Source organism: Anser cygnoides, chromosome 1, assembly GCF_040182565.1.
Source record: "Anser cygnoides isolate HZ-2024a breed goose chromosome 1, Taihu_goose_T2T_genome, whole genome shotgun sequence".
In the NCBI taxonomy this organism is placed as follows: Eukaryota; Metazoa; Chordata; class Aves; order Anseriformes; family Anatidae; genus Anser; species Anser cygnoides.
Genome location: NC_089873.1, coordinates 105,778,845 through 105,802,375, shown reverse-complemented (window position 1 = coordinate 105,802,375; position 23,531 = coordinate 105,778,845). Strand labels below are relative to the sequence as shown.

At 38.5% G+C, this 23,531-nt stretch overlaps 1 protein-coding gene across 1 annotated transcript; it reads right to left on the bottom strand.

Annotated features, from left to right (window-relative positions):
• Window positions 1-1,334: 1,334 nt before the first annotated feature.
• NDUFA9 (NADH:ubiquinone oxidoreductase subunit A9) lies at window positions 1,335-20,187 on the bottom strand. The gene is made up of 11 exons (XM_048080012.2): window positions 20,035-20,187; window positions 15,959-16,129; window positions 15,033-15,130; window positions 14,750-14,841; window positions 11,614-11,755; window positions 10,478-10,580; window positions 9,879-9,946; window positions 9,657-9,733; window positions 5,602-5,697; window positions 3,764-3,830; window positions 1,335-1,607 (listed from the first exon to the last, which is right to left on the bottom strand). The coding sequence occupies exons 1-11, from the start codon at window positions 20,090-20,092 to the stop codon at window positions 1,437-1,439; spliced, it is 1,143 nt and encodes a 380-aa protein (XP_047935969.1). The 5' UTR covers window positions 20,093-20,187; the 3' UTR covers window positions 1,335-1,436.
• Window positions 20,188-23,531: the final 3,344 nt, after the last annotated feature.

Genomic DNA, 23,531 nt, shown 5'->3' with positions numbered 1-23,531 from the left:
CTAATACATTCAGGAACCGCGTGTCCTACGGAAACTTGCAGCAGCAACAGCTGAGCACTACTATGATGCTCCTCTTCTCTGGTATTCTTACCTGATGTGGAATAGGCTGCTTAAAGCAAACTTTTCATGGATCAGGTGCACGTTCTCTATTTAATGTGTATCTGAATTAAGATCCTGTAGGAGTGGTCTTTGGTGCAACTGAAGCCACTGGAAAAGCTGTACTTAAAATGCTTACTGTAATGTTTTTTTTTCCCCCCATTCTCAGAACTGGCATCTATCATTACAGCAGTACCTTTGAGAACTTTTTATGCCTGTTTGCCATCTGAAAATGGAAACTGCTCATTATCTGTGCAAGACTATCATGATAATTGCATATCTCTGTCTGTACTCTACATGGCTCCCGTGAAACAGTTCTGAAATACTAGTTTTCCCAGCAGGATGTGAGTAACATGCACAAATCAAGCATAAGCCATACATATTAAATGAGCACAAACAAGGCTATTTATTTAAAGCTAGGGTCTTACGGAAAAAAAGGATTTACTCAATAAGTAAAAATAATATAAGGATCAAATTATTAACAATATGCACTTCCAGTTTGTCTATCTTTTGAATGTTTGAATTGGCAGGTTTATTTTCAAGTGAATGAATATACGTTATCAAGAGAAAAGTAAACTACGCATGAGAGCCAAATCAAACACGTGGCAGGCAGAATCAGTAAGTCTTATTATTACAAGAATCTAACTCTTCCTAACAAAGTAAACATTAACAGCAGGTTTCTGTGGAAGAGCAAAATGCAGCAGCTGTTGAAATTAAAGAAGCACTTTGTCCAGGAGTTTCACAGTACTTCAGCAACAACACAAACACCAAGATTCTGATCTTTGGGTCCAGCAATCATCATGAGTTAAGAGACGTTTTTAATGCTTTTCCTAACCTTGACCTTTTTGTTCTTTTCAATTTGTCCATTCTTCTTCCTGCTCTTCTTTTTTGTAACCTATTCAGTCCCAATCTCCACTTCAAATTTCTCCTCCACCATTAGGCTTCTACCTTTGACACCGTGATTATTTGTCCCAGTTCCTTCTCTCCTATTGTCACATCCAACAAAGTCAAATAGTAGGAAGCAAGCTTTGAGGTGAAAATACAAGGTGCTCTGTCACTTGTTTTATCCCCGTTTTCAATCCCACTCAATTTCCCCACCAATTTCAACTTATACCAGCTAAAATACTTCAATGCTCACCAACTAAGGAACAATACACAAATTTGCTATCATGACCTTTTAAAGAGAAGAATTGTTACAGTCTTCCATAATTAAAAAGAAAACACTGGCAAAATATAGCTTATGATTAACATATTTTACTCGGTATGTACACAGTTCTTCAAACAAATTAGGTCATACAAAGACAGTTTAGGAAGTGTTAAGCAACCACCTAAGCAACTGTTTACATGTTGTACGTCTTTGCTGGTTTTGCCTCCTCCAGCTCAGCATCCAACCAGCGGTATCTGCGGTGACGGCGCAGAACTTCAATTGCTTTTTGTTCTAGAGGTGTTGGTTGAATACCCAGGTCTTCCAAACCAGGAAGGTCAGGAAACGTCATGTCTGTTATGTGAAACTTCAGAAGAAATGAAAAGGGGGAAAAAAAAAGAGGGGGAATTAACAGAATGAACAGCATTAACACCCAGTGTAATTTTTAACATGCAAAAGAGAAGTATTGTGTATTCACGCCTGAGGTTACCTTTTTTCTTTCCTAAACACATACTAGCATAAATCTCTAGTACTAGAAACATTTTAATATGTCTCAAAACAATTTTCTACACGACAGCTCTTCAGAGATTCAACTGCAGTTTTGAGGCTGTTGATAAAAGGCTATTTCCCCTAAGAAAGAAGACTTCATTACAATACATTCCCACATCTTGTAGTAGATCTGAAGAACTATTTAAAGAAACATGGACTCAGCCACCTATGTGTCAGTCCCTGCACACCAACTGTAATTTTGGCACAATTTTTCTCTCGGGGGGATGAAAAGACTCAACATGGCCCTACAAAACTATGGCCTAATCATACAATGTATTAAGGACCCATTGTACTTAGCTAGGAGATACAGATCCTCTGCACTGCTGGCAAAAAAAAAAAAAATCCTTCAGACTTCAGATTTAGATACAGGAATAAATAACTGAGATATGCAGAAAGATTTTTCATTCTCTCTCCATCATGTCTGCATACCAGTAAGATTACTCAATTGAAACCATGAAATTAGGCCAAACTTGTATGTAGAGGTATATTTGAACTGCAAGTATACATCCTGCTTTGTCAAGAAAACGCATGTTGAATTATTGTCTTTAGTATCTGCTTTTCTCTGCTTATGGTTACAACAGGGTCCTATATAGGACAATTATTTAATTCTAGTAACTTACTTTCAACACAAACGACCTGTACCTTAGAAAAGTGGGATTTCTCTTACAGTGCTATTTCTTAAAAGGTCTAAGTCAATCATCTAATTTTGTGTACAGATTGCTTACAGATGAAAAGCTGGAAAAGAGGGGAACAATCAGACACAGGAGACAGAGAAACTTTTATACTACCCATACTACAGCTGAATTGCAGTATTTTTAGTCAACTGGTACAGGCTTATTTCACAAAAATCTAACTATGAACTATGAAGGCAGCTAGAATTAAAGTTTTCATGAGGTAGCATGTCCACCTCCTGGGTCAATATGGTCAATAGAACTACAGTGCCAACTCCCTCTAACATCGGGAATGTGTTAGTGGTTTGGAAAGCGGAAAAAAGCTTTTATCTATACCATGAATAAACTTAATTCCTCTATTATATATACTATCCACGTTTTTTCACAATTAATTTCCATCAGGAATAGAAAATTACTGTTTATTTTACAGATGGAGAAATGCAAACAGGAAAGTTAATTCCTGACAGATATTCAATAAGCAGCTCTAAGGATAAGACCTAGGTCTCCCAGATTCTTGATCGTCCCAGAATTTTAGAGACAGTGTACTATCAGGTCATAATAGGCTATTGTCAAGCTTTTTGTCCAACCTCCATTCACATACTCTGAGAATTAGGAATTTTAATACTCTGAGAACTTAAGAATGAACACAAAGTTTCAACACCTCCACTAGAAATGCATTCAAATATTAAGCAAGAATTTTGTCTGTATTCAATGTAGTTCAACTTGAGTTTTTAAAAAATGACACTGTCTGGGTGGTATAAGTGATTTTAATGCAGTTATAGGAACATAAATTCACTAGTTACCTAATTTTTAATAGTGTTTGCTGGGCAAAGAAGAGGGGAGGTAATGCATGCAGCCCTGATCACTTAACACATATGAATGTTGGGCATTCACCTGTCACCACATTACCATGTTACTACTACTAATTATATAACCCTTTGCCAATTGTTTCGACCACTTTCTTAAACCTAGTTAAAGAAAAATGTTAACTATTCTTCCTCCACCAATATTAGCAGAAAAACTACATCCTAATGATACCTTTAAAAAAATCCAGTTAGTCTCTCTATATCTCTTACTTAGCCTTTGTAAGACAAGTGTTAAATTGTTGTACACTGTTCAAAGTCTGAAGTTAATTCTTCATAATCAAACTCTAGCTAGTGAACTGACTGAAATACTGTACCACATGATGTACACACACTTCAGCACTCCTTGAAACGAAAGGAGTGCTCCTTGTAGAACTACAAGTGGAAGTTACAAACACAAACCTTCCCCAAGAAAAATTTGAAAGTTCTCCTTCACTTACCCGGTCTACTTTGTCTCGCGTTAACCATGGTTCAAATGGACTGATCTCAAAGAATCTTGCAACTAAACTGTAATCAGAAAGTGTTGCAAAATTATAGTCATTATGCAGATACACAGGAAAAAAAACCCAAGAACTAGGAAGGATATTACACACTTTATAGTGTGTGCTGCTTGTGCAAAGCTACAAAATCATTAATGCAATGAACATGCCAGCAAACAATTTCTTAGCTGTGTTTCTGTTAACTTTAACTGTTTGCTACTGAATTATTCAACCTCCTACTTTTCTACTTCATAAAGGGATGAAAGAGTAGATATCTAGAAGTAAAACTGAGTGTTGTTAGTAGGTGGAGAAAGTAAACACATCCAATTCGCTACACACCAGAGAGTTCGGTCCTTCCCCTGCCTTTCCTCCAAACTCTTTTCCCTAATAGCTTAGGCAGTAATCCAACTAGTCACAAAGTTTGATTCAATGCCTCCATGGGAAAACAAGCTTGCTGACAACTAAATGATTTAACAGCCATATAAACAAGATGATGGAATCTGGAACAATCTACATCTATAAAAAGGATGAGTATTAGTGTATTTACAATTTCCAGAAATCAAATTTCCCTTGAAAACAAATGAATCTGGCAGAGAAGAAAATAATACTACAGTTCTTGCTCAGTGATTCAGGACCAACTGTATTCCAAGGTAGAACCTCTTACTGAAACGCTCAGGTGGCAGACTAGGACAGTATAAAGTTACTACACAAACAGAACTAGGCTTATCTGCCTTACAGACATGCTCTTTTCTCAAAAATATGAAATACCACTTAGTTTAGCCCATAAAGAAAAATATATAACATGGACTGCAGCTAATATGAGCTAATAAGAATAATACACACCCATGCAGTTACTTTTTAACAAGCTTCTCTATGTCATCTAAGCCATGTTAACTAGAGGACTCTACAGACAATTCAGAAATAGATGCAACAGTTGAAGATGTTGTTCTGGAATTATTCATCATCTGCTACGTGAACCTAGTAGTTCATTAGTAGATTGATTCTGTAGATCAGCTTCTCTCCTGAGTGCTCTAAAGGGACAAAACATACAGCTACACAGGTTGTTCAGTGCATGCAAGCAGAACCTTTACAACTCATCCACTGTAGTCAACTGAAGTGATGCTACAGCTTTTTTTTTTTTTAAACTATTTTCCTATTTATTACTATCTTCTGAAAGATGTTACTTTCCTCATATTGCCAAAAAAAAAAAAACCAAACACGTGCTCAAATGCACTGCTTAAATTCCCAGGCCAACAACCCAACAGAAACTTACCTCCATCACTAGTTGAAATGAATACTCAGGGCTGAACTAGAAAGTCAAGTCAATACCCATAGATACCCACATCTCAATTCTATTTCCAGTGTGGCAGTGCTCAACAGACTGGAAGGACAGCTGACAGTAGCTGCTGCACAAAACATCTGTCAGGGCCTATGGTCAGCAGCATACACAGTTTTTCCCTGTGGTACTACTAAAAGTTCGTTCAATTTGCTACTGAGTGTCTCCACTTTGGACCTTTTACTAATTCTTGGCTCAGAAAAAGCAAGGCCATTCAATAACTCTGGAATAAATAGTTAAGTTTACTACAACTCCACTTTTTATTCAGTAGCTTATCAAGGGCAGGCCTGTGCCTGAGCAGAAGACTCAAAATTAACAGATGTGTACTTGGGGAAAGCCAGTTTCTACAATCCTACAACATTAAATAGCAATTAACAGTACTAATAGTAAATGACCAATGCAATAGTTATTTACACTTCTATGCTGCTTGAAAACTTCCTAGTGAAGGAAGGGTTCCACTTACTGATACAAAGGACGTGGAAGTGGATATGGAAAAAAGGTTCGAAAGGAAACTGCATATGCATATTCTACGAGGTCATGAAGAAGGTAGCGATTAGGTCTGAAAGAAAAAGCAATAAACATTATAGTTAAATTAGGTGTACTTAAACATTTGCAGTAAGAGAAAAATTAGAAAGACACACACACCAAGCCTACCAAGGGCCTATATTCTTCAGCGTAAATTATTTGTCAGGTTTGTCAAGTTACCTCACAAGAAGTGAAAAAATTTTTGTTATTAAAATTCTATACTGTTTGAAATAAGCGGATTAAGTTAGAAAAACATATAATCAGATGTTAGTGATGATAACAGTACACTTCACGAATTACAAAATTGTTTTATCATAGTTTTGGGTGTCCCTACCAAGGTGTTGGCAGCAGGGGGGATGCTGAAGTGGCCTCTGTGGAAAGAGTTCAGGCGTTGCCCCATGCCCAGACACTCATCTCTGACCAACAGACCCACTGTCAGTCACAGATAAGCCCATCAGCCAAGCTGGTGGTGCCTCTATTAAAACATTTTCAAAGAGGGACCTTGACAGACTTGAGAGATGGGTCTGTGTGAACCTCAAGAGATTCAACAAGGAACAAAGTCCTGCATCTGGGTAAGGGCAGTCCCAAGCACAAACACAAGTTTGAGCAGTGAAGGGAAGAAGTGTGTCTGAAACAGCAGAGAGAACGCCAATGTCAGAGGTGGTGGCGGCTCTAAGCACTGGAGCAGAGATTCTTTTACAGCCCATGGGGAAGACCATCATGAAGGAGGAGAAAAATATGAAGATGAAGGAATGGCACAAAGGAGCTGCTACGGACTGACCCCATATGACATTCCTCAACCCTCTGCACCACTCAGGGAGGTGCAATAGAAGAGTCACGAGTGAAGCTGAGCCAGGGAAAAGGGTAGATGGGGAGAGGTGAGGTGGTTTCTTTTGTTTGTTTTGTCTTTATTTCACAATGCCAAAATCTATTTTAATTGGCAATAAATTAATTTTCCCCAAGTAAAATCTCGCTTATGACAGTAACTGGGTAAGCTGTCTCCCTGTCTTTATCTCAACCCACAAGGTTTTTCATTTTATTTTCTCCCCTTGTCCTGTTGAGCAGGAGGAAGAGTAAGTGGCCAGGTGTACGGGTATCTGGTTGCAGGACTAGGCTAGCCCACCACAATCATACTGAATAAAATGTATTCTGTGTGCTTCTAAATCACGCTCTTAATGCGCCTCCTCCAAAGACTCAAATTCTGATTACAATACACTAAGTACTGGGATAGGACTGAATCTGTAGAAGCCCAGGTAACACTTTGTAATACAAGAAAGCCAAAAAGCTAGAAAGCAAACACTAAAATTAATAACGGTTTCTTCGGTAGCAAATGGTTGCAAGGAAACTAATTCACTTGCCTTTGAGAGACTAAGAACATGCTGTTCTCTTCAAGAGCAAGAGGAAGAAACCAGGGTAAATTCCCCAAAAGAATGCGTTCACCCTCTCAAAACGGAGGGATGGAAGCAGTCAGGCTCTTGTACACCTGCAGTTGTTTAAGAGAAACATACCACTGGGAGTTCCTATTCTTTTCTTGTTCAGACTTCACCTTGGCATTTAAATACTCCATTTTTCTAGATGTCTTGGACTGAAACAATTATCTACCTTGGCTTTCACGGCAACTTTCTGGTATTCTAAAACATTTTGAAAAATCTTCGTTACTACACACTAGAGCACACTACTAAGCTCTGATGTGTCATTTTGTGTTTCAGCCTTCAAAATTATATGCTGCAGATCATGATTCAAAGAAACAATGAACAAACCAAAGTGTGAGTCTCCTAACGTTTTGTTGTATTTTTCAGATAAGGCAGAGACCTCAGTGAAATGACAACTATCTTGAGACTGACTCCTTCATAGGTAGAATCATCCTAAAAATAAGACTGTAGCTTTTCATCTGACAATGAATTACTGCTGGAATCTAAAATCCCACATAAATGAAGAGTAAGTAATAACTAGAGTAAGACTATGTAAAACTCCAGAAACCCTTGGCTATGATACAAAAAACATCAATTTCACTTTGATAAACCAAATATCTCAAAGGTATCAATGTTTGAGGTTGTAGGAATGGAAACTGAGCCTTCAATAGCTCAGGCTCAATAGCCTGCAATGTTCTTTGGAGAGAACAGAAATGCAAATAAGCAAACAAAATTTGTTGTTAGATGTTAGAAAAGAGAAAAATGCTAAATTACTACTACTATATTTTCTAAAGGCAAATTAGGGCAAAACAATCTAATGGGTATACTTTAAAGGTAGGTCAGCATATTTGGGAGAATTCAAATGAATTCAACACTCCAAACTCCTTGTTGACTTCATCCAGGTGGCTAAATTATATAGCCTGATAAAGATCTGGATTTATGAAGTTACACAGAAGGAGTACCAGACACCAAGTTTTTTGCCTTTATACTTAAACATCCTAATACCTATCCAAAGCTAGTAAAATAAGCCAAATCTACTTCAATCTTGATAGTTAAAATCCACAGATATATGTAAGGTAGCTCTATATAATAAGATGTGAGAACAAAGACCAATACTTTTGTTCCTTTATAAATTACCAAACTCTAACAATGCAACTTTACCAAGAAAAAAGTTACATACAAGTGTCATTACACCAACCACAAAACCAGCAGACAGCAAGCTTTTAGCATCCAAGACAGATTGAATGAACGGATGGAGCAAAACCAAAGACATCAGAGGAGAATGGAACAGAGAAAAAACATACAAAATCTTCAGTTGCTCAGGAGCAGCAATGCTACCACCAGGTGCCATAGTTGAAACTCTATTCCACCATAGAGTAGGAGAGGGAAAAGCATTCTTTTAAAAAATTAATATTTTATACTCAAACTGTTAACTCCCTTTAAAAAAAAAAAAAGGAAGAAAAAGTGCTTCACACAGCTTTAGTCAAGGGTTATGTTGCAGAGTTCCTTTGGTTTTCCAACACTGACTTGAGTCTTCGGTTTAGACTATCACTTATTCAAAAGCTTTTCAGTCATTGTTAGGTGCCTGAAACTCTGTATTCCTTGCAGCAATAGCCTGGCATCCTCGCTTGAATTCCTGCCTCTGAAACCTAGGTGTTGAACTCCTGGCCTTCTCCAAATTGCCAAAAAATGAGACTTTGAAACTGCAACAATACAAAGTTTAGCCAACTGCCCTTGCATTTGGTTGCAAATATTGTTCTATTTAGTATGCAGTTCTCAGTTTCTCCTGCCATTGGAGTAGTTACTTCTGCTGAGATAGGGGTGAAGCTAAAAATTATTTTGCTAGTTTTTAAACAGAAGTTCTCCAGCCTGATTAAAAAAAAAAAAGCTGCTGCCTTTTCAAGAACATCAGCATACTGCACACCTAACCTGGCTACTAGAACAGCATCTTCCTCAATAGCTCAGTTACATCAAAAGAGTGAAAGATAAACCAGTAATAATCTCTGCTCTACAGTGACAGCTTGTTATTCTTGTAACAGCATCACAAAATGAATATGGAAAGAACAATAAAGTCTCAGATATGCCTTCTGCAAAATCCAGTACATTTTCAGGAATAACCGTGTAACTGATTTCAGTGCCACATACTGAAACATGGACCCATTCATTACCTTGGCATTTAGCAGGTCATCTTTCCTTATTGCTAATGACCTATTCTGACTTGGAGCTTTTGTAAATAAATAATCCAAGGGATCCACTGACTTTATCCATTCTTATTCAAGGTGATTTCCACGTAGTTTTAGCAGCATTTTCTCTAAAGCTGTTTTGTCTGGTGTATTTTAAAAAGACTGGGTTTTTTTTTTGTGCGCACATACATACCATTAAATGCAATGGGGCCCACACTAGGATTTTCAGAGTACTCACAACAACAGCTTGAGTCATTTTTCCTCCCAAAAAGGAGGTGGAATTTATTGCAGCTCAAACTGTGTGCATGGACGGAGAAATTAAATGTACTGTGCAGCATGCCAAAAAATGACACCAAAAAGAAGTACTTCAGATAATTAGAATCAGAAAAGTAACCTACCCAGCCAATGCATATGTTTTTCCTTTAGCATCAGGATCCTTAATTGCATTAATAATTGCCTTTGCTACATCAACCACCTGTGAGAAACAATAATAACAGATAATTGTCAACAGAAAACATGAATGCATGCACACTCTCTTCTTCAAGAGTGATTTATGTGGAGAAAGGAAAATAAAAAAAAGACACAGGATTTGGGATTGTCTTGCTTTTAGGAAAACTTACATATACTGGTTGCTTTGCTGTTTTTTTGCCCATTGAAATAAGAGGCACACCACCAAACCAGCGCATGTCTGATGGAGAGAAACAAACATAACTTGAGAATAAAATCTGTGAATCCTTTCAGCAGGCAAATAATAACCAATACATGTTGCACAACACTGAGTGTGGATCTCTTCTGAAAAAAAATTGATTAAAAAAATTGGAAATAATTACCACCCACATTCAGTTTTCTTATCAGCAACCATGGGAAGGCTATACTTGCTGTTCACCTAAAGTGGTTCAGGGATACCTCAACTTTGCAAGCCAGAAATAGCTTCTACTCTCTGCTGTCTAGATTGTCAGAACAATCTAAATAAAAAAAGTAGTAGCATATAAAATCAGTGAAGTCTAATTAGATTGAGGAAGAATTCAGGATCTACCATTTCACCACAAGACGAAAAATTATTATTCTTCTGTTACGCATCTTCAGTAAAGTAAAATACAATACATTTCTGATAAAAAAATCAACTCTCCACTTCTCAAAAGTAAAATGCATTTTCCCTCTGTTCTCTACAAATATGTATACATACTGGACATGGTTTTATTATTTCAAGAATACATACTCGCATAATGATTGAGAAATCGGTCCTCCCTCCCAAACATCTCAGCGGGCTTCATAATTATAGCATCTGGAAATTCTTCCCTCACTGCTTTCTCTCCAACAGCCTGTCATTCAATTAAAGTGATTATATGAATTAGATCCATTCCAGATAGACCAAAAGATAATACCTTTTCAGAACTTAGGGCATCCTGACAATAGCACTCAAGAACTCAGCAGCAGCAGTACAAAATTATTTGTATCTGAGCCATTTGATTTTTGAGATGCTAAGTTAAGTTCTCGAAGACTGTCCCAAAAGTCCCATAAAAACGTAGATAACTTATTCCACTTGAGATACAACAGTCTCATTAGTGAAGGAATGCCCATTAAAAGTGATGAATTTCAAAAAAAAAAAAAAACCTAATCTAAGTACTTCTCTATCTTATGTCAGAATAGAGATTGAAAACAAAACAAAAAAAAAAACAATGTTTAAATAACCCCTACTGTATTATTAAAACACTCCAAGAATTGCTTAAGTACAGTGAAAAAACTTCAGAAGCAGCTGTTTTCCACATGGGACTGGTGAATACAATAAGGCCTATCTATATCCTATAGACTCATTACACTCTGAGAGCTACCAAATTTTAACTGTGTTTAACAAAAAAAAATCTATTATAACCAAGACGACAGAGTCCAGTAGGCAGGACAAAACAAAAGGATACCAAAAAACAGATTTTTTTTTGTAGTAGTAGAATTATCTGTTCTTGTACAAGGGTCTGTAATTCTGATTTTTTGTTTTTGCACAATTCATTCTGGCATAATCTATTTACTCGCATTTGTTAGGTCAGCCTTAGATGTAAAGCATGATATCGGATCCCAAACCACCACCAAACTCCTTCCTAACAACTGTAATTGTAGATGCAGAGATACCCAAGGACAGAAGAAAGGAGTAGTTTTCAGGAATACAAGATCTATTTCCCTTCAACGTACATGAAAAACTTAGGAGGATTTCTAGCCCCAATAAGCACAGTAACATAAAAATTCCTCAGATGAAGACAAAATTCCATAGAAGAGTGATTTACTTCAAACAGACTCAGTTGGAAAAAAAAGAGACAAAAAGTAGGCTTTCTGCAAATATATTCAAAATTATTCTAGACTTACCTTATTCCTTAGGTATTTGGAAGGACTCTTCATGCTAGCATTCAGGTGAGAGATATGAACGAGTGTTTCCACGCCAGCTTCCCTAGTTATCTGGGCAATACTTTTGGGAATATTTACAAATTCATCTTCAAAACTGAAGTTTCTAAAACAAGCCAAAAACAAATTTTAATTTAAGAGTGACCAATAGTGGTTGCCTACCAACCAATAGCAATCATTACATATTACTTGAATATATTTCAAAAATCTATCATCATCATCATCTATCATCAAAAATCTATCTCATTAGAAAGTTTAAGTTTGTGAGATATTCTTTTCATAATAAGAACAAGTGAAATGCAACAGTGAGCTTCAATTACAGCAATAATACTGCCTTCTTCATCTGGTAAGATCAAATCAGTATGAAAAATTCTCTTGCCCACTCATCTGTGACAAGTAGAAACCCTTCCCAAGACAAAACAGGTTTGGGGATTTTTTTTTTGTTTGAAAAAAAGTGTTTTGTTTGAAAAAAAAGTGCTGCGTTTCAAAATCTGAGCAAAACTGTCTTTTTACAACACCTGTTCAAAATCTGACTTGATTTGGTGCACTCAATTACATTAAAAAGGAACACAAAAATTCTGAGTAGCCTAAGTTAGGACAGATGCTAGGCATTGGGAAAGTGGACAAAAACAGACCAAAGAACTCACGGGTGCTTATGCAAATGGAAAATTTTACACTGACAGAACAGTTACAACTATTCCATAGCAGCTGTAAGGGGACTTCAAGAGGAAGCGTGCAGAAAGAAAAAAAAAAATGCTCTACTCACTTCATAGCATTCAAGGGGCCTAAGTTAGCGGGGTTCAACTGTAATCTAGTTTGGCATCTGCTCAAGAACAATACAGAAGCTCAGTCTCCAAGCAGAACTGACACTATAGCCTGGCAACAATCCCAGAATTCCTTCCAATTATTCCAAGACTGCAAGAAAGAGAACTGGCTTCTCATGTCTTCATATTGTCCTTGTAAGCACCCCACTCCATCTTTTCTATTTGATTCTGAGTAACATACATTTTTGTTACTCAGAATGCCTCTCCGAAGTGCCTCTCCCTCTATCCTTATCTGCTCTCACAGTTCTTCAGATCCCACTGGAGTCTAAAGAAAGCCTTAAAAATAAGAAGTTATTTTTGACCCTTCAATAGCTAATCTGATCCTGGGAACCATTACTCCTGTTCTACTCACAAAAATAGATTTTAGAAACACACAAGAATGACCAACATCCCTCCTGTAACTATGGAGTTTTCAAACAACATAGTATACACAGATCATACTGTATACTAATACAAGGCAAGGAGAAAAGTATTTAATGGCAGGCTTTACTTCTCCCTCCTCCCTTCCCACCCCAATCTCCACTTCTAATCTTAATCTTCTTTTTTTCCTGCTTATGTTTCTCACAGACTTTGGGATGATTACAATGGTTAGTGTGACCTCACGTTTAACAGGCCACAGAATTTTATCACAGGGTTCCAGCACCACCATTGATATCACCATAGTAGATAAAAAACACCTAAGGACTTCTGAGCAACACAGTAGCAAATTTTGGAACACTATGAAGTCTTTAGGGTATACTAAGACTCCTCTGCTTTTGACACTGCTGAAACCGACCAGAGCAACAAGATTCTTTTATTTGGTTTTGATTGTTTTTTTAAACTAGAATGAAACTATTTATTGTTGTTTCGCTTGCTTTCACTAAAAAAGGAACTCTCCCTTACACAAATCATACTTTTTATACGAGTCCAGAAATGTTGAGGGAGAAAGAACACATCTGGATGATAAATGGAGATTACATTGTCCTTTGGCCAACTGTACATATTATATTCATAATGTACACATTATGAAGAAATTGTTTCTGTTCTAACAGCAATAAGAGTTTCAACTTTCACGTTCATAGCTTAGTAACCACACGTATTAGTCTTGACAGGTTGTTTTTGTATGCTTTTACCTATACCCCAAAGTCTGAAGAAGACAGAAAAAGAACCAAAAACCTTGTCAGACGCACAGAGTTAAGTTAGTTTAGATGTTTTTCCCCAACTAAACTATGTATAGACTCCGAGAGCAGGATAAGGAGCTAAGAGACTATCAGGAAAAAAAAGAAAAAAAAAGCACCTCTAAGAGTTTGAATGCTGTATCAAAGAGTCTCCCAGAAGTTATGTATAATACTTGACCAGACAAGAAACAGCTGAAATAGGTGCTTGCCAAGAGACACACTATTTTAGGAAAAGTAATTGTAGAACTTAGGACTACACCAACAAGTGACTATTAGCCAAAAATAGTGCAACAGAAGCATTAGGCTTTTAAGTATAGGTGAAACCAAGATCTGCGTTTGATTCTGTCTGCCATGACAGCAAGATTATGTAAAAAGGCAAGCCACACAGTTAATGAGTTTGTGTATGGCAGTTCTGGAGTAGGCTTTGAATAAAGTTGGAAAATTGCACACATGCAAAAAAAAAAAAAAGAACCACCAACAAAACAGAAACAGGCTATTATGTGCATTTTTAACCTGAAGTATGTGAGATTTTTTTAAAAACGGATTTCAAAAAGGAGCTACTTAAAAAATTATTACCAAAAATGCTTATGTAGCTAAAAGCATCTGTGCCAAACTGTCAAAGAATTGTTATTAAACATAATAGGGATTTTCCATAGCTATTTCTGTTCATTAACATTTACCAGAGAATAGAAAATCCTTGATCTTAGCTTACTATAGTAGGCTACAATCCACCATTACCACAAAGTGGCAGGATGAAAGCCCACTTCTTTAACAAAGTAAATGAGTCCACAGAAACTGGAAAGCCTCCACAAGATACAGAAAAGGGACCCACCAAACATCAGTAAGGTGTACAAAAGAGTAAATTTAACTCTCAAACAGAACAAAAACTGTACACTAGAAAATTACAGAAATAATTTACTTCTCAAGAGCAGATCATAACCACGTTTTAAAACATTAAACATTTAAAGTGGAAGAACGTTTATATGCAGGATTTCAGTTTTGCCTTTTGTATAGAAGGCAAAAATAACGTGTCACTGCATATTGTACGTGTGCTGTAAAAAGCGGCTGCAATATCCAATACCTGTTGCAAATCTATGCATATAGGGGAAAAAAATTTACTTTGTTTCCCATTCTTTTCCAACAAGATTAATGACCACATTGCTGTGTTCCACGGCTCTTCGGATAGAGTCTTTGTCCTTACAGTCCCACTCCTGTAACCAGAGCATCAAATGGGAAAGAGATGAGATAATGTGTAAAAAGGCATAATCAAAGAAAGCTCTTTCACATCATTTCCATTTACAGGCTAAACAATAGCAGGAGTTCTGACTTTGAGAATGATTAACAGACTTCCTTGTATAGCAATGGTATTATATTTGATCTGAAGCCAAAGTAAAAGACTTACTAAGAAGAGAAGTTGTCCCAGGTCACCCATTGGTCGCAGATACATGAGGTCATACTGATCACAGCGATAGGGTATGATTACTTGAGATCCAATGCGACCTAAACATTTAAAAAAAAATCATTTAAACTACTACATACCTAAGTAGATGAACTTCTGAACGTACAGATTTTTTCCTTTGTCCCTAGCTTTAAGAACAACACAGACACATAACTATCTCAAATATTATCTGCAAAGCTGAAAGTAGCAAAGAAACAAGTTATTGAACTTAAAACATCATTTCGATTCTTAAGCAGGTAGATACTTGAATACTTGAGTGAATTAATAAGTCAGAAAATAGTAAGACAATAGTAAGTAAGTAAGTAATAGTAAGACAATAGTAAGACAGAAAACAAAAAACACAGTGCATACTATAAATGCAGTACAATACGTAAAAATGTGTCACATCTAAGGATATTTGCATTTTTAGAAGGTGGATGGAGAGAAGGAAAAACAAAGCACAAGAGTTATTTTCTAAAACTCAAAATCAAAAGGACAACTCTAAAGAACTCCAATCAAACTTCTGCAAGCTATTTACTATGATGTGCTAACAATGCCAAAATCAGAATCAAATACATGCTGTACCTCTTCTCAGAGCTGTATTCTACAGACTGGAAAAACATTATGTGAATGAGAATGACTGGTCTTAATGATTATAACAATCTTCAAATGCTTCTATATTTTCTAGATTAAATTTGTTTTTACTAATTGCTACATCTTGGCACTTTACTAAACCAAATACTATGAAGAAATGATGCAAAACACTTTTGCACTGCTGCATTTTTAAGATCCAAAATGCTACAGACTTCTAGATTAATCTGTAACCTAATGAAAAAACGGAGCTTGGTTAAGCACTTAAACTTTTAATTAGTATTCCTGGAGAGCATTACCTAAACGATTGACAACATAGCGTCCTAGGAAACCTGTAGCCCCAAAGACAGTGGCCACAATGCCACTAACAGAGGATCGTCCACTTCTTCCATGAGGGATCACTGCATGATGAACGTGGCGGTGCTGCTGCAACACAGATGGAGCTGCAGCTAAGGCAGAAATCCCAGGGCCTGCAATACAAAATGGGAGAGAGCACGTGATACAAGCTAAAATTTATCAGTGTCAAACCACAGTTAAAAATACTTTTTCTCATTACAGACCTATTTTGTTTAGTTTCTTTAGTTTTTTAGTTTTGGGTTGTTTTTTTTCCTCCTCCTCTGTTAGAAAGGTTTTCCATGCCAGGATATTTCAGAGACATCTGGATAGGTCAGAGGACAAGGAGCATGCGGGAGATGTGGATAAAAATTGAAGTCCAAACTAAGACACAGAAGGAGCAGACTAAGGCTATCGGTTCCTAAACAGCAAGTAAACCTTAACTGGCTAGCACTAGTATTTGCTGTATGAGGTGAGACACAGAGGTCAAGCAAATAAAAACTACTTGCTACAGGCAGGTCCCTTCTGAGTACATCCACAACCTGCTCCTAGACCTGAGATCTGTGAGACAAAGACATCAAGCTCATTCTAGATGTGCTTAAACCAGACTTTTTACCTCAGTCTAAATACAGCAGACTCAAATGTTGGAGGAGGCAGCAGTCCTCCTGTAACAGAGCTCTGGAGTGCGGGGAAATGAAGAGATGCAAAGAGCCACCTCCATGATGCACAGGATATTGACTCAAAGCTGTTCCTTTCCTCAAGGAGGTACAAAGAGTTGAAACCACAAAAACAGCAGATCTGTAGAATATTGATATAAATTGACAAGATACCTCGAAGAGGAAGTTTGGAGAGCACATGTTTATTCTCTTCAAACAGGTTAGGCAAAAGGAACAAGGAATCTACTCAAGAGATTTTTGAAATTGGAAGTGTGTGGTGCTACTACATGGCCCTGCTCATAAGAAGAAAGAAACAGATGAAATGTAGAGTATAAGAACACCACAGACATCCTGCTGTTAACAAGAGCAGACTGTAGCAGCTGTCAGTGGAAAAAAAAACAGAAGAAAAACAGTAACTGACCTTCCAACTTCTAATAAATCATGACCACAAGCATTTTATAGGTAAACAAGTTTCATCTTCCCCACACAAAACTAGGCAAAAAGAACTACAGTGAAAACAGGAAGACTAGTAATTGATACCAGAATCAGATGATTAGGAAATTTTAAGAAATCCCACTTGTACACTGAAGGAGCTGATTTTAATCAGATATATTAGGTACTGCCAGTTGAGACAGTGACACTGATGCCATAGCCACAATGTTAAGAAGATAAAAACTACGAGGTATGCTTGCAGGTGAATTATATTTTATTAGGTCAGATGATAACATTCCAACCAGAAAATCCAGCAAGACTTCAGTGCTCAAGACCTGCAAAAAATCCAGCAAGACCTGTTCCCAAAAGTTTGTCTATCCTTCCTCTCTTCATACTGTACAAACTGGAAAAAAATAAAGATGCCACATCTACAACTTTGTCCCAAAAGGCAGTTTGACACACGCTTAATTAAATAAAGCAGAAACATTCATTTGGACTTATCAAATTAATCTAACGTGCTTATAAACTGTACTCCAACTGGCCGATAGAAACAGGACAAAATAATGTATTACCTACATAAACTTCAAGTTTATGACTTTTCAAAAGCAACTCTCCTATGCAAAAAAGGCCCAATCTCAGGAACGCTTAAACAGCACGGTACCTGGCTCAAAGTAACAGATACGCTACTGCATTTCAAGTTTTTAATGTGATGCAGTAGGTTCATATTAAACTTTGCGATACCTCAGATTGAATTCTAAGAAACATACCAATTCATCACTGCCATATTCTCCACTTATCTTCACTCTCTACTTTTTCTACCATACAGTTAATTCAACACTGCCCTCTAAAGTCTCTGTGTTCACTTCTGGAGAAGTACAGAGAAGGTGAAGGCAGTCATTTCAGTGAATTTCCAATACAGCATATCATAAACAAATTACCAAGCTGTCATTACTATGTTATCTGGCACAGAATACACAAACATGCAGCCTATATAGGTTCCTTGGTACATTAAGAAAAGCTGTATAAAATACTGTGTCACTAATTTTTAAGAGTGTTATGTTATGCAGTTATTCTGTTTTTTTCAATGATAACAGCAACAACTGAACTCTCAGCCTAAAAATTTACCCACATTTTTATGCTCAAAAATACTTGGGGAGAGGGTTTTTTTTTTTTAAATTTCTTTTAAACAACAACAAAGTAAATCTGTATATGTAAACAGGAGTGTGAATTGAATACTCTGTACAGAATAAAGCCTGTATGTAATGTAACAAGTGGCTGGAAGGTGGAGATCAGCTAAGCCCAGTACAAGCGCAAGTGTAAAGGATAATACTGGGGCAGACAGTTGGATAAACATGCTGCCTTCGTTCTTGTAGTGTTCTAATAACCTTTTTTTTTTTTTAAATACTTACTTTTAGGAAAAGCAAACCTATAGAAAAAATGATTGGGTTCTTCAAAACCAGATTCCTTTAATTCCAAAGAGCTGCATAGCATGCTGAGATGGTAAAATAGAAAGCTTGATGACCAACTGTACTTCTCAATACTCTGTTCACATACACTCCTCTTTCCAAAGGTTTGAGGAAAAAAAAAAAAGAATATCCTATTTACATAATTAACCAACACTCTCTCTGTTATGGTTCACTAGGAACATTTCAGTCCTTAAAACATAAAATGTAAACCCAACAGGATTCTAATATACTGTTAGTACCTTTCAAACAAAATATTATTAAACAGTTCTACCTAAATAAAAAGGAAAAGATAATATGAAAAATTTCTGCATGTGCTTTCCAACATTTTCATGAGTTCTTTGCTGTTATTTCTGCAAAAACACTTGATGATGGGCTCTTCGTGATACTACCACTATCACATTTGTAAATAATATCCCCTCATTGTATTGTATTCTCCCACTTCTATACACACACCTGTTGGTACTTTCCTTACACTGTAAGCTCTTTAGCAGCGTACACCTTTTCCTGTTCCATAATTATACAAGATCCATCACAATGTATCGCCATCTATGGCCACATACCCAGTTACTACTACATTACCAAAAAAAAGTTTTAAGGATATCCATGAGACTCAAACAAAGCAAACTAGGGAGATCCTCACACAGAATTCACAACCAGTAAGGGACCTTCTGTATGGTGTGCAGCCCTGCCAAAATGCAACCCCTAGTAACTCAGGACAACGTAACTTAAGAGACCCATACGGCTTTCATAACCCATGCTAATATTTCCAGACTAAGCAGCACTACTTAAAGGTTTTTGTCCTATGCTAACGTGTAACCCAGACTTGACAAACAGTTCTTTCCCTAGATGGGCAGGATGCCACCTTCTTCACTAGGCAAAATCCATTTGGCACTAGAAGCTTGTTTTTACAATCTTTATCTGAAGCAGTTTGAGTACTGTTTTGAATTAAATAAATATCAACAGTAAACCACAACCACATTTCTCTTGAGAAGTCCCGCTGCTGCAATTAAAAGCATGTTAAACTCCTTCCGCACCTCTACCACCCACCGAATGGCCACCTCCCACTTTTCACAACAGAGGAGCACACGGCGAATCCATGTCACTAAATCGGTTCCGTTTCGGAGCCAAAGGCCCGCATCTAAGCGTTAAATATAACCCGGGCACCTGCGCACGTTAGGTGACACAGAGTTACCTAACAGAACATGAAAAGGACCCACACTATTAGCTTTCAGAGCAACATTTCACCTGCTGAGGTGCTGGCAGCCCCTGCAAGAAGACGAAAAGGGGGGTGGGGGCCGAAACCCCCCCCGTTTGTGCCACGAACGCCAGGCGCTGCCCGACGCCGCCCCGCTCCCTCAAGCGAGGGCCGCAGGAGGAGCAGGGCGGCGGCGCAGCGCTCAGACACCCCCAGCAGGCGGGGAAAGGAGCCGGCAGCCGCCCCCCGGGCCGGGCAGGGAGCAGGAGTGCCGGCAGCCCGGCCACACTCACCTGCCCTTGGCAGCCACAGGCCGCGGGCCGACCGAGGGCACAGCGCCGCCGCCGCCATCTTGCCGCTCAGCCCACAACCCCCCGCGGCCGACGGCGGGCGGGCAGGGCCAAGCGCCTCGTATTGGGAAGGGGGGGGGGAATGGCTGCGCGGGCGCGGCGCCCTGTGAGCATGCGCAGGGTCCGTCATGGTGGCCGGTCTGAGTGCTCGTGTGGGGGGAGTGAGCCAAAGCAACTGCTAAACCACAGTAACTTCGGTCGCCGCTGAGCCGGCCGGTTGAAAACATTCTCAGTAACAAGTACTTACACCTTCAGTTACCTGGCCTCCTTATATTAGCCTTCCGTGGGAATTAAGCTATGACGTGATTACAGCCAACCACCCTACGGTTCCCAGCCCCTCCTCTCACCTCAGCGTTGCACTGAAATATTTTCCCCCTCAGCAAGTGCTGTTGTGAATCTTGCATCGTGGTCACACGCAGGGCACTCTAAATCTGCCACCTGACCTATTATAGCATCGTTTTTCCCATGAGCTCCCATTGCTTTTTAGTCTGCATGGAATACAAATGCCTGTTACTTTGTAAACTGGCTTGCACCGCTGTAACTGCTGCTCCTACTCACTAAAATGGTTTTAAAACATCAACAAAGTAAAAGGAAGAGTGGAGATTATTTCTGGCGATTTGATGCAGATTCCAAAATACTGACACAAACCCAAAGTAGCAGTTCTGCCAGAGATGGGGCGTAGCAAGGGACTGGGGCTTTGGGGCAAAAACCTGGATGCTCTGCACACACCAGCCATCTCCAGTTCTCAGCCACAGTGCACTTTTACGTCTAGCAGATAGCCAGGTGCACACCAAACTGAATGTGCGCATCTTTTGCTGGTACCTGGGAATTACAGTGCAGGTCCCGACGGCCTCCTGTCCCCAAACTATGCCCTTTTCCCCTTCATCATGCATGACGGTCTCACCACAGCTTTTCTGAGTGGCCCAGCCTGCCTCTTCTCCTTTGGGAAATCTCGTTTGTAGTGCTGTAGTACAGAAAAGCCTACTGTCAATCTGCAAATGCAGTGGCTGCCCATGGAAAGCAGTGGGAACTTACTTTCTGCATGTCACCCAGGCATGTTGTTCTTGACATAACTCAGAGCCTCTTGCTGTGGAGACTTGACCCCTACTTGTTTTGTACAGTGACATAAATCACTTCCACAGAAAGTAATTTTATAACAAATTCAAAAATAGGACTAGAAAGAGAAGGATGAATTAAGGCTAAGGCAATGGAGTACAAATCAGGAGATGTCTTCCACTCCAGACTTACGACTGCCTTTGGCTCTGATTTTAGGAGAGATGAGATGAACCAGAGCTCTGTGCTTTCTACTCTCCATTTTTGAAGGAACATTTTCCTATCATTTTCCTAGCAGTGCTATTGTAGGGATAAGATGTGCCAGTTGAGCAGAGATGCTCATGTGTTACAATGATGTAATCATAAAATAAAAAAAAGCACTAAGGTAATGGACACATCCTACTTGTTACATCTCCAATTACAAGTTAACTAGGTTAAATGTGCAATTTACAGAGAGCTGAATTTGATTTAATAAAAAATATGTGGAACATCATATTGCTGATTAAGGACTATCTTACTGTATTTGAATCCCAGGGAGGTTAGAGCCAAACATCTAAAAGTAGCCTCAGGGCTACTGATCGCCTAAAATGTGTGAGGATTTATTCAGAGTCCCCTACTGAGTGTCTGGTGTCTCTCAGCTCTCCCACATCACCAAAAGGCAGGCTAGCTGCAAGTGCTGACTTTAAGGGCTGGCAGGTGTAAATAGCATACCACAGTTTTTATACAAACCTGCACCCTTGATCTCCTTGTGGCCTTACTGCTGTTAGGGAAATGCTAATATCACTTTGCCTTCTGGCTGGAGCAAGGTAAAAGGGAGACCAAAGTGCCTGTCTGGTGGGAACAACCCAACACCTTAGCTATAAAATTATCCTTTGAATGCTCTCTGGGCCCAACAAACACACTGATGCAGCTGATGTAGGAAAGTCAAATTGATTTTCTTTACAGTTGTTGACCATGTGAGTCTCAGAATGTAACATAGACAAAATTTTTCTGTAGGCCAGCTCAGAGTGAGGCAAACTGCAGATCATTCAATGCATGTGAGGGATAAATAAGACCATGAGTTACTGTCTGGACACCCCTTTTACTTTCTAATTTCACTATCCTTTGAATTCATTTAGATGTTTCAGCTGTTTAAGAAACCTCTTTGAAATAGTTCTAGACCATTCAGTTCTGAGGCTTTCCCTCGCCCTAAACCTCCCTTGTCCCTAATCTGGCTTTTTTGAAAGGTGTGTGAAGAACAGTTTCCTTCCCCTGAGAATTCCTCCTTCCCTTTCTGATGGGTTTCTCTGCTGAGTTGTGTATGTGGCATGGCTAGGCAAGCAGGAGGAGTGTGGAAGTACCTCTGCTAAGTGCTATGTTGTGTCTACTTAATGCAATGTTCCATCTGTTTCATTTGTTAGCTCCCTTGGAAAGTGTTTGATTTGTAAGATGTTACATAATTTCCCCAAGGTGTTAACTTCTCTTGCACTCCATACATCAGAGTGAATGTCAGAAATGTCATTACATTTCTGTATGCAAGTAAACATACACATGCTGTTGAGATCTTTGTGTAATAGATTGTTTCCTGTGATGCTGCACATAAATTTGACTGAGAGGAAGCTAGACTATATACTGTAGATGGCAGAAGGGGATCACAGCATTTCCAGTGGAACCAGTGCAGGGTTAGCGCTCTGGAGACCTAGGGTGTGCTCCCAGTCTTGCTGCTGCTCTGTTCTGTGACATATGGAAGTGGTGTCACATTTTCATATCTCAGCTTTCTCATCCATTAAGTCTAATAATGCTACCTAATTAAGGAAACACTTAGATACAGATTAATGAAAAGCACTATGTTAGAACAAAGTATTTATATTGTTGTTATTTGTTGATTTTATTTCCTGTAGATAGCATATTTTTGAGGTTAATATCCCAATCCTACAGCATCCTCTGTTTATATAGAATTATAACTTTTATAATGATTTGAGTTTTTTTTTTTCTTTTAAATTGTTTCTTAGTAGCGAGATATTGCCATTGCTTCCTTTATCCTTGGAAGAGTGGTAGCCTAAGTTACTCCAGGCTCCCTACAAGTAATTTTTCTCATAATATACAGCAATAAATAACTAAGAGAAAAAATGTGACCATCTCACATTAAGATACAGATAAACAAAATATTTTAGTGTTGACATAAAGGCCTGCTCTTAGATAAATTGAAAGATAGAGCATATTAAGTTCAGCCTCAGTTGAAATTGATGTTAGATCTAGATGTTGAGCCTCTGAGACAGAAAGGGGAAGAGAAAGGTGAGGGCACACAGCAACCACATCTTCTGGAGCTGGGTGCAAGGTGCAGGGGGATTACGGGATGCCTGCATCATGGATGTGAATCTGCGGCTCCTTTGCTCCTGTGATAACCC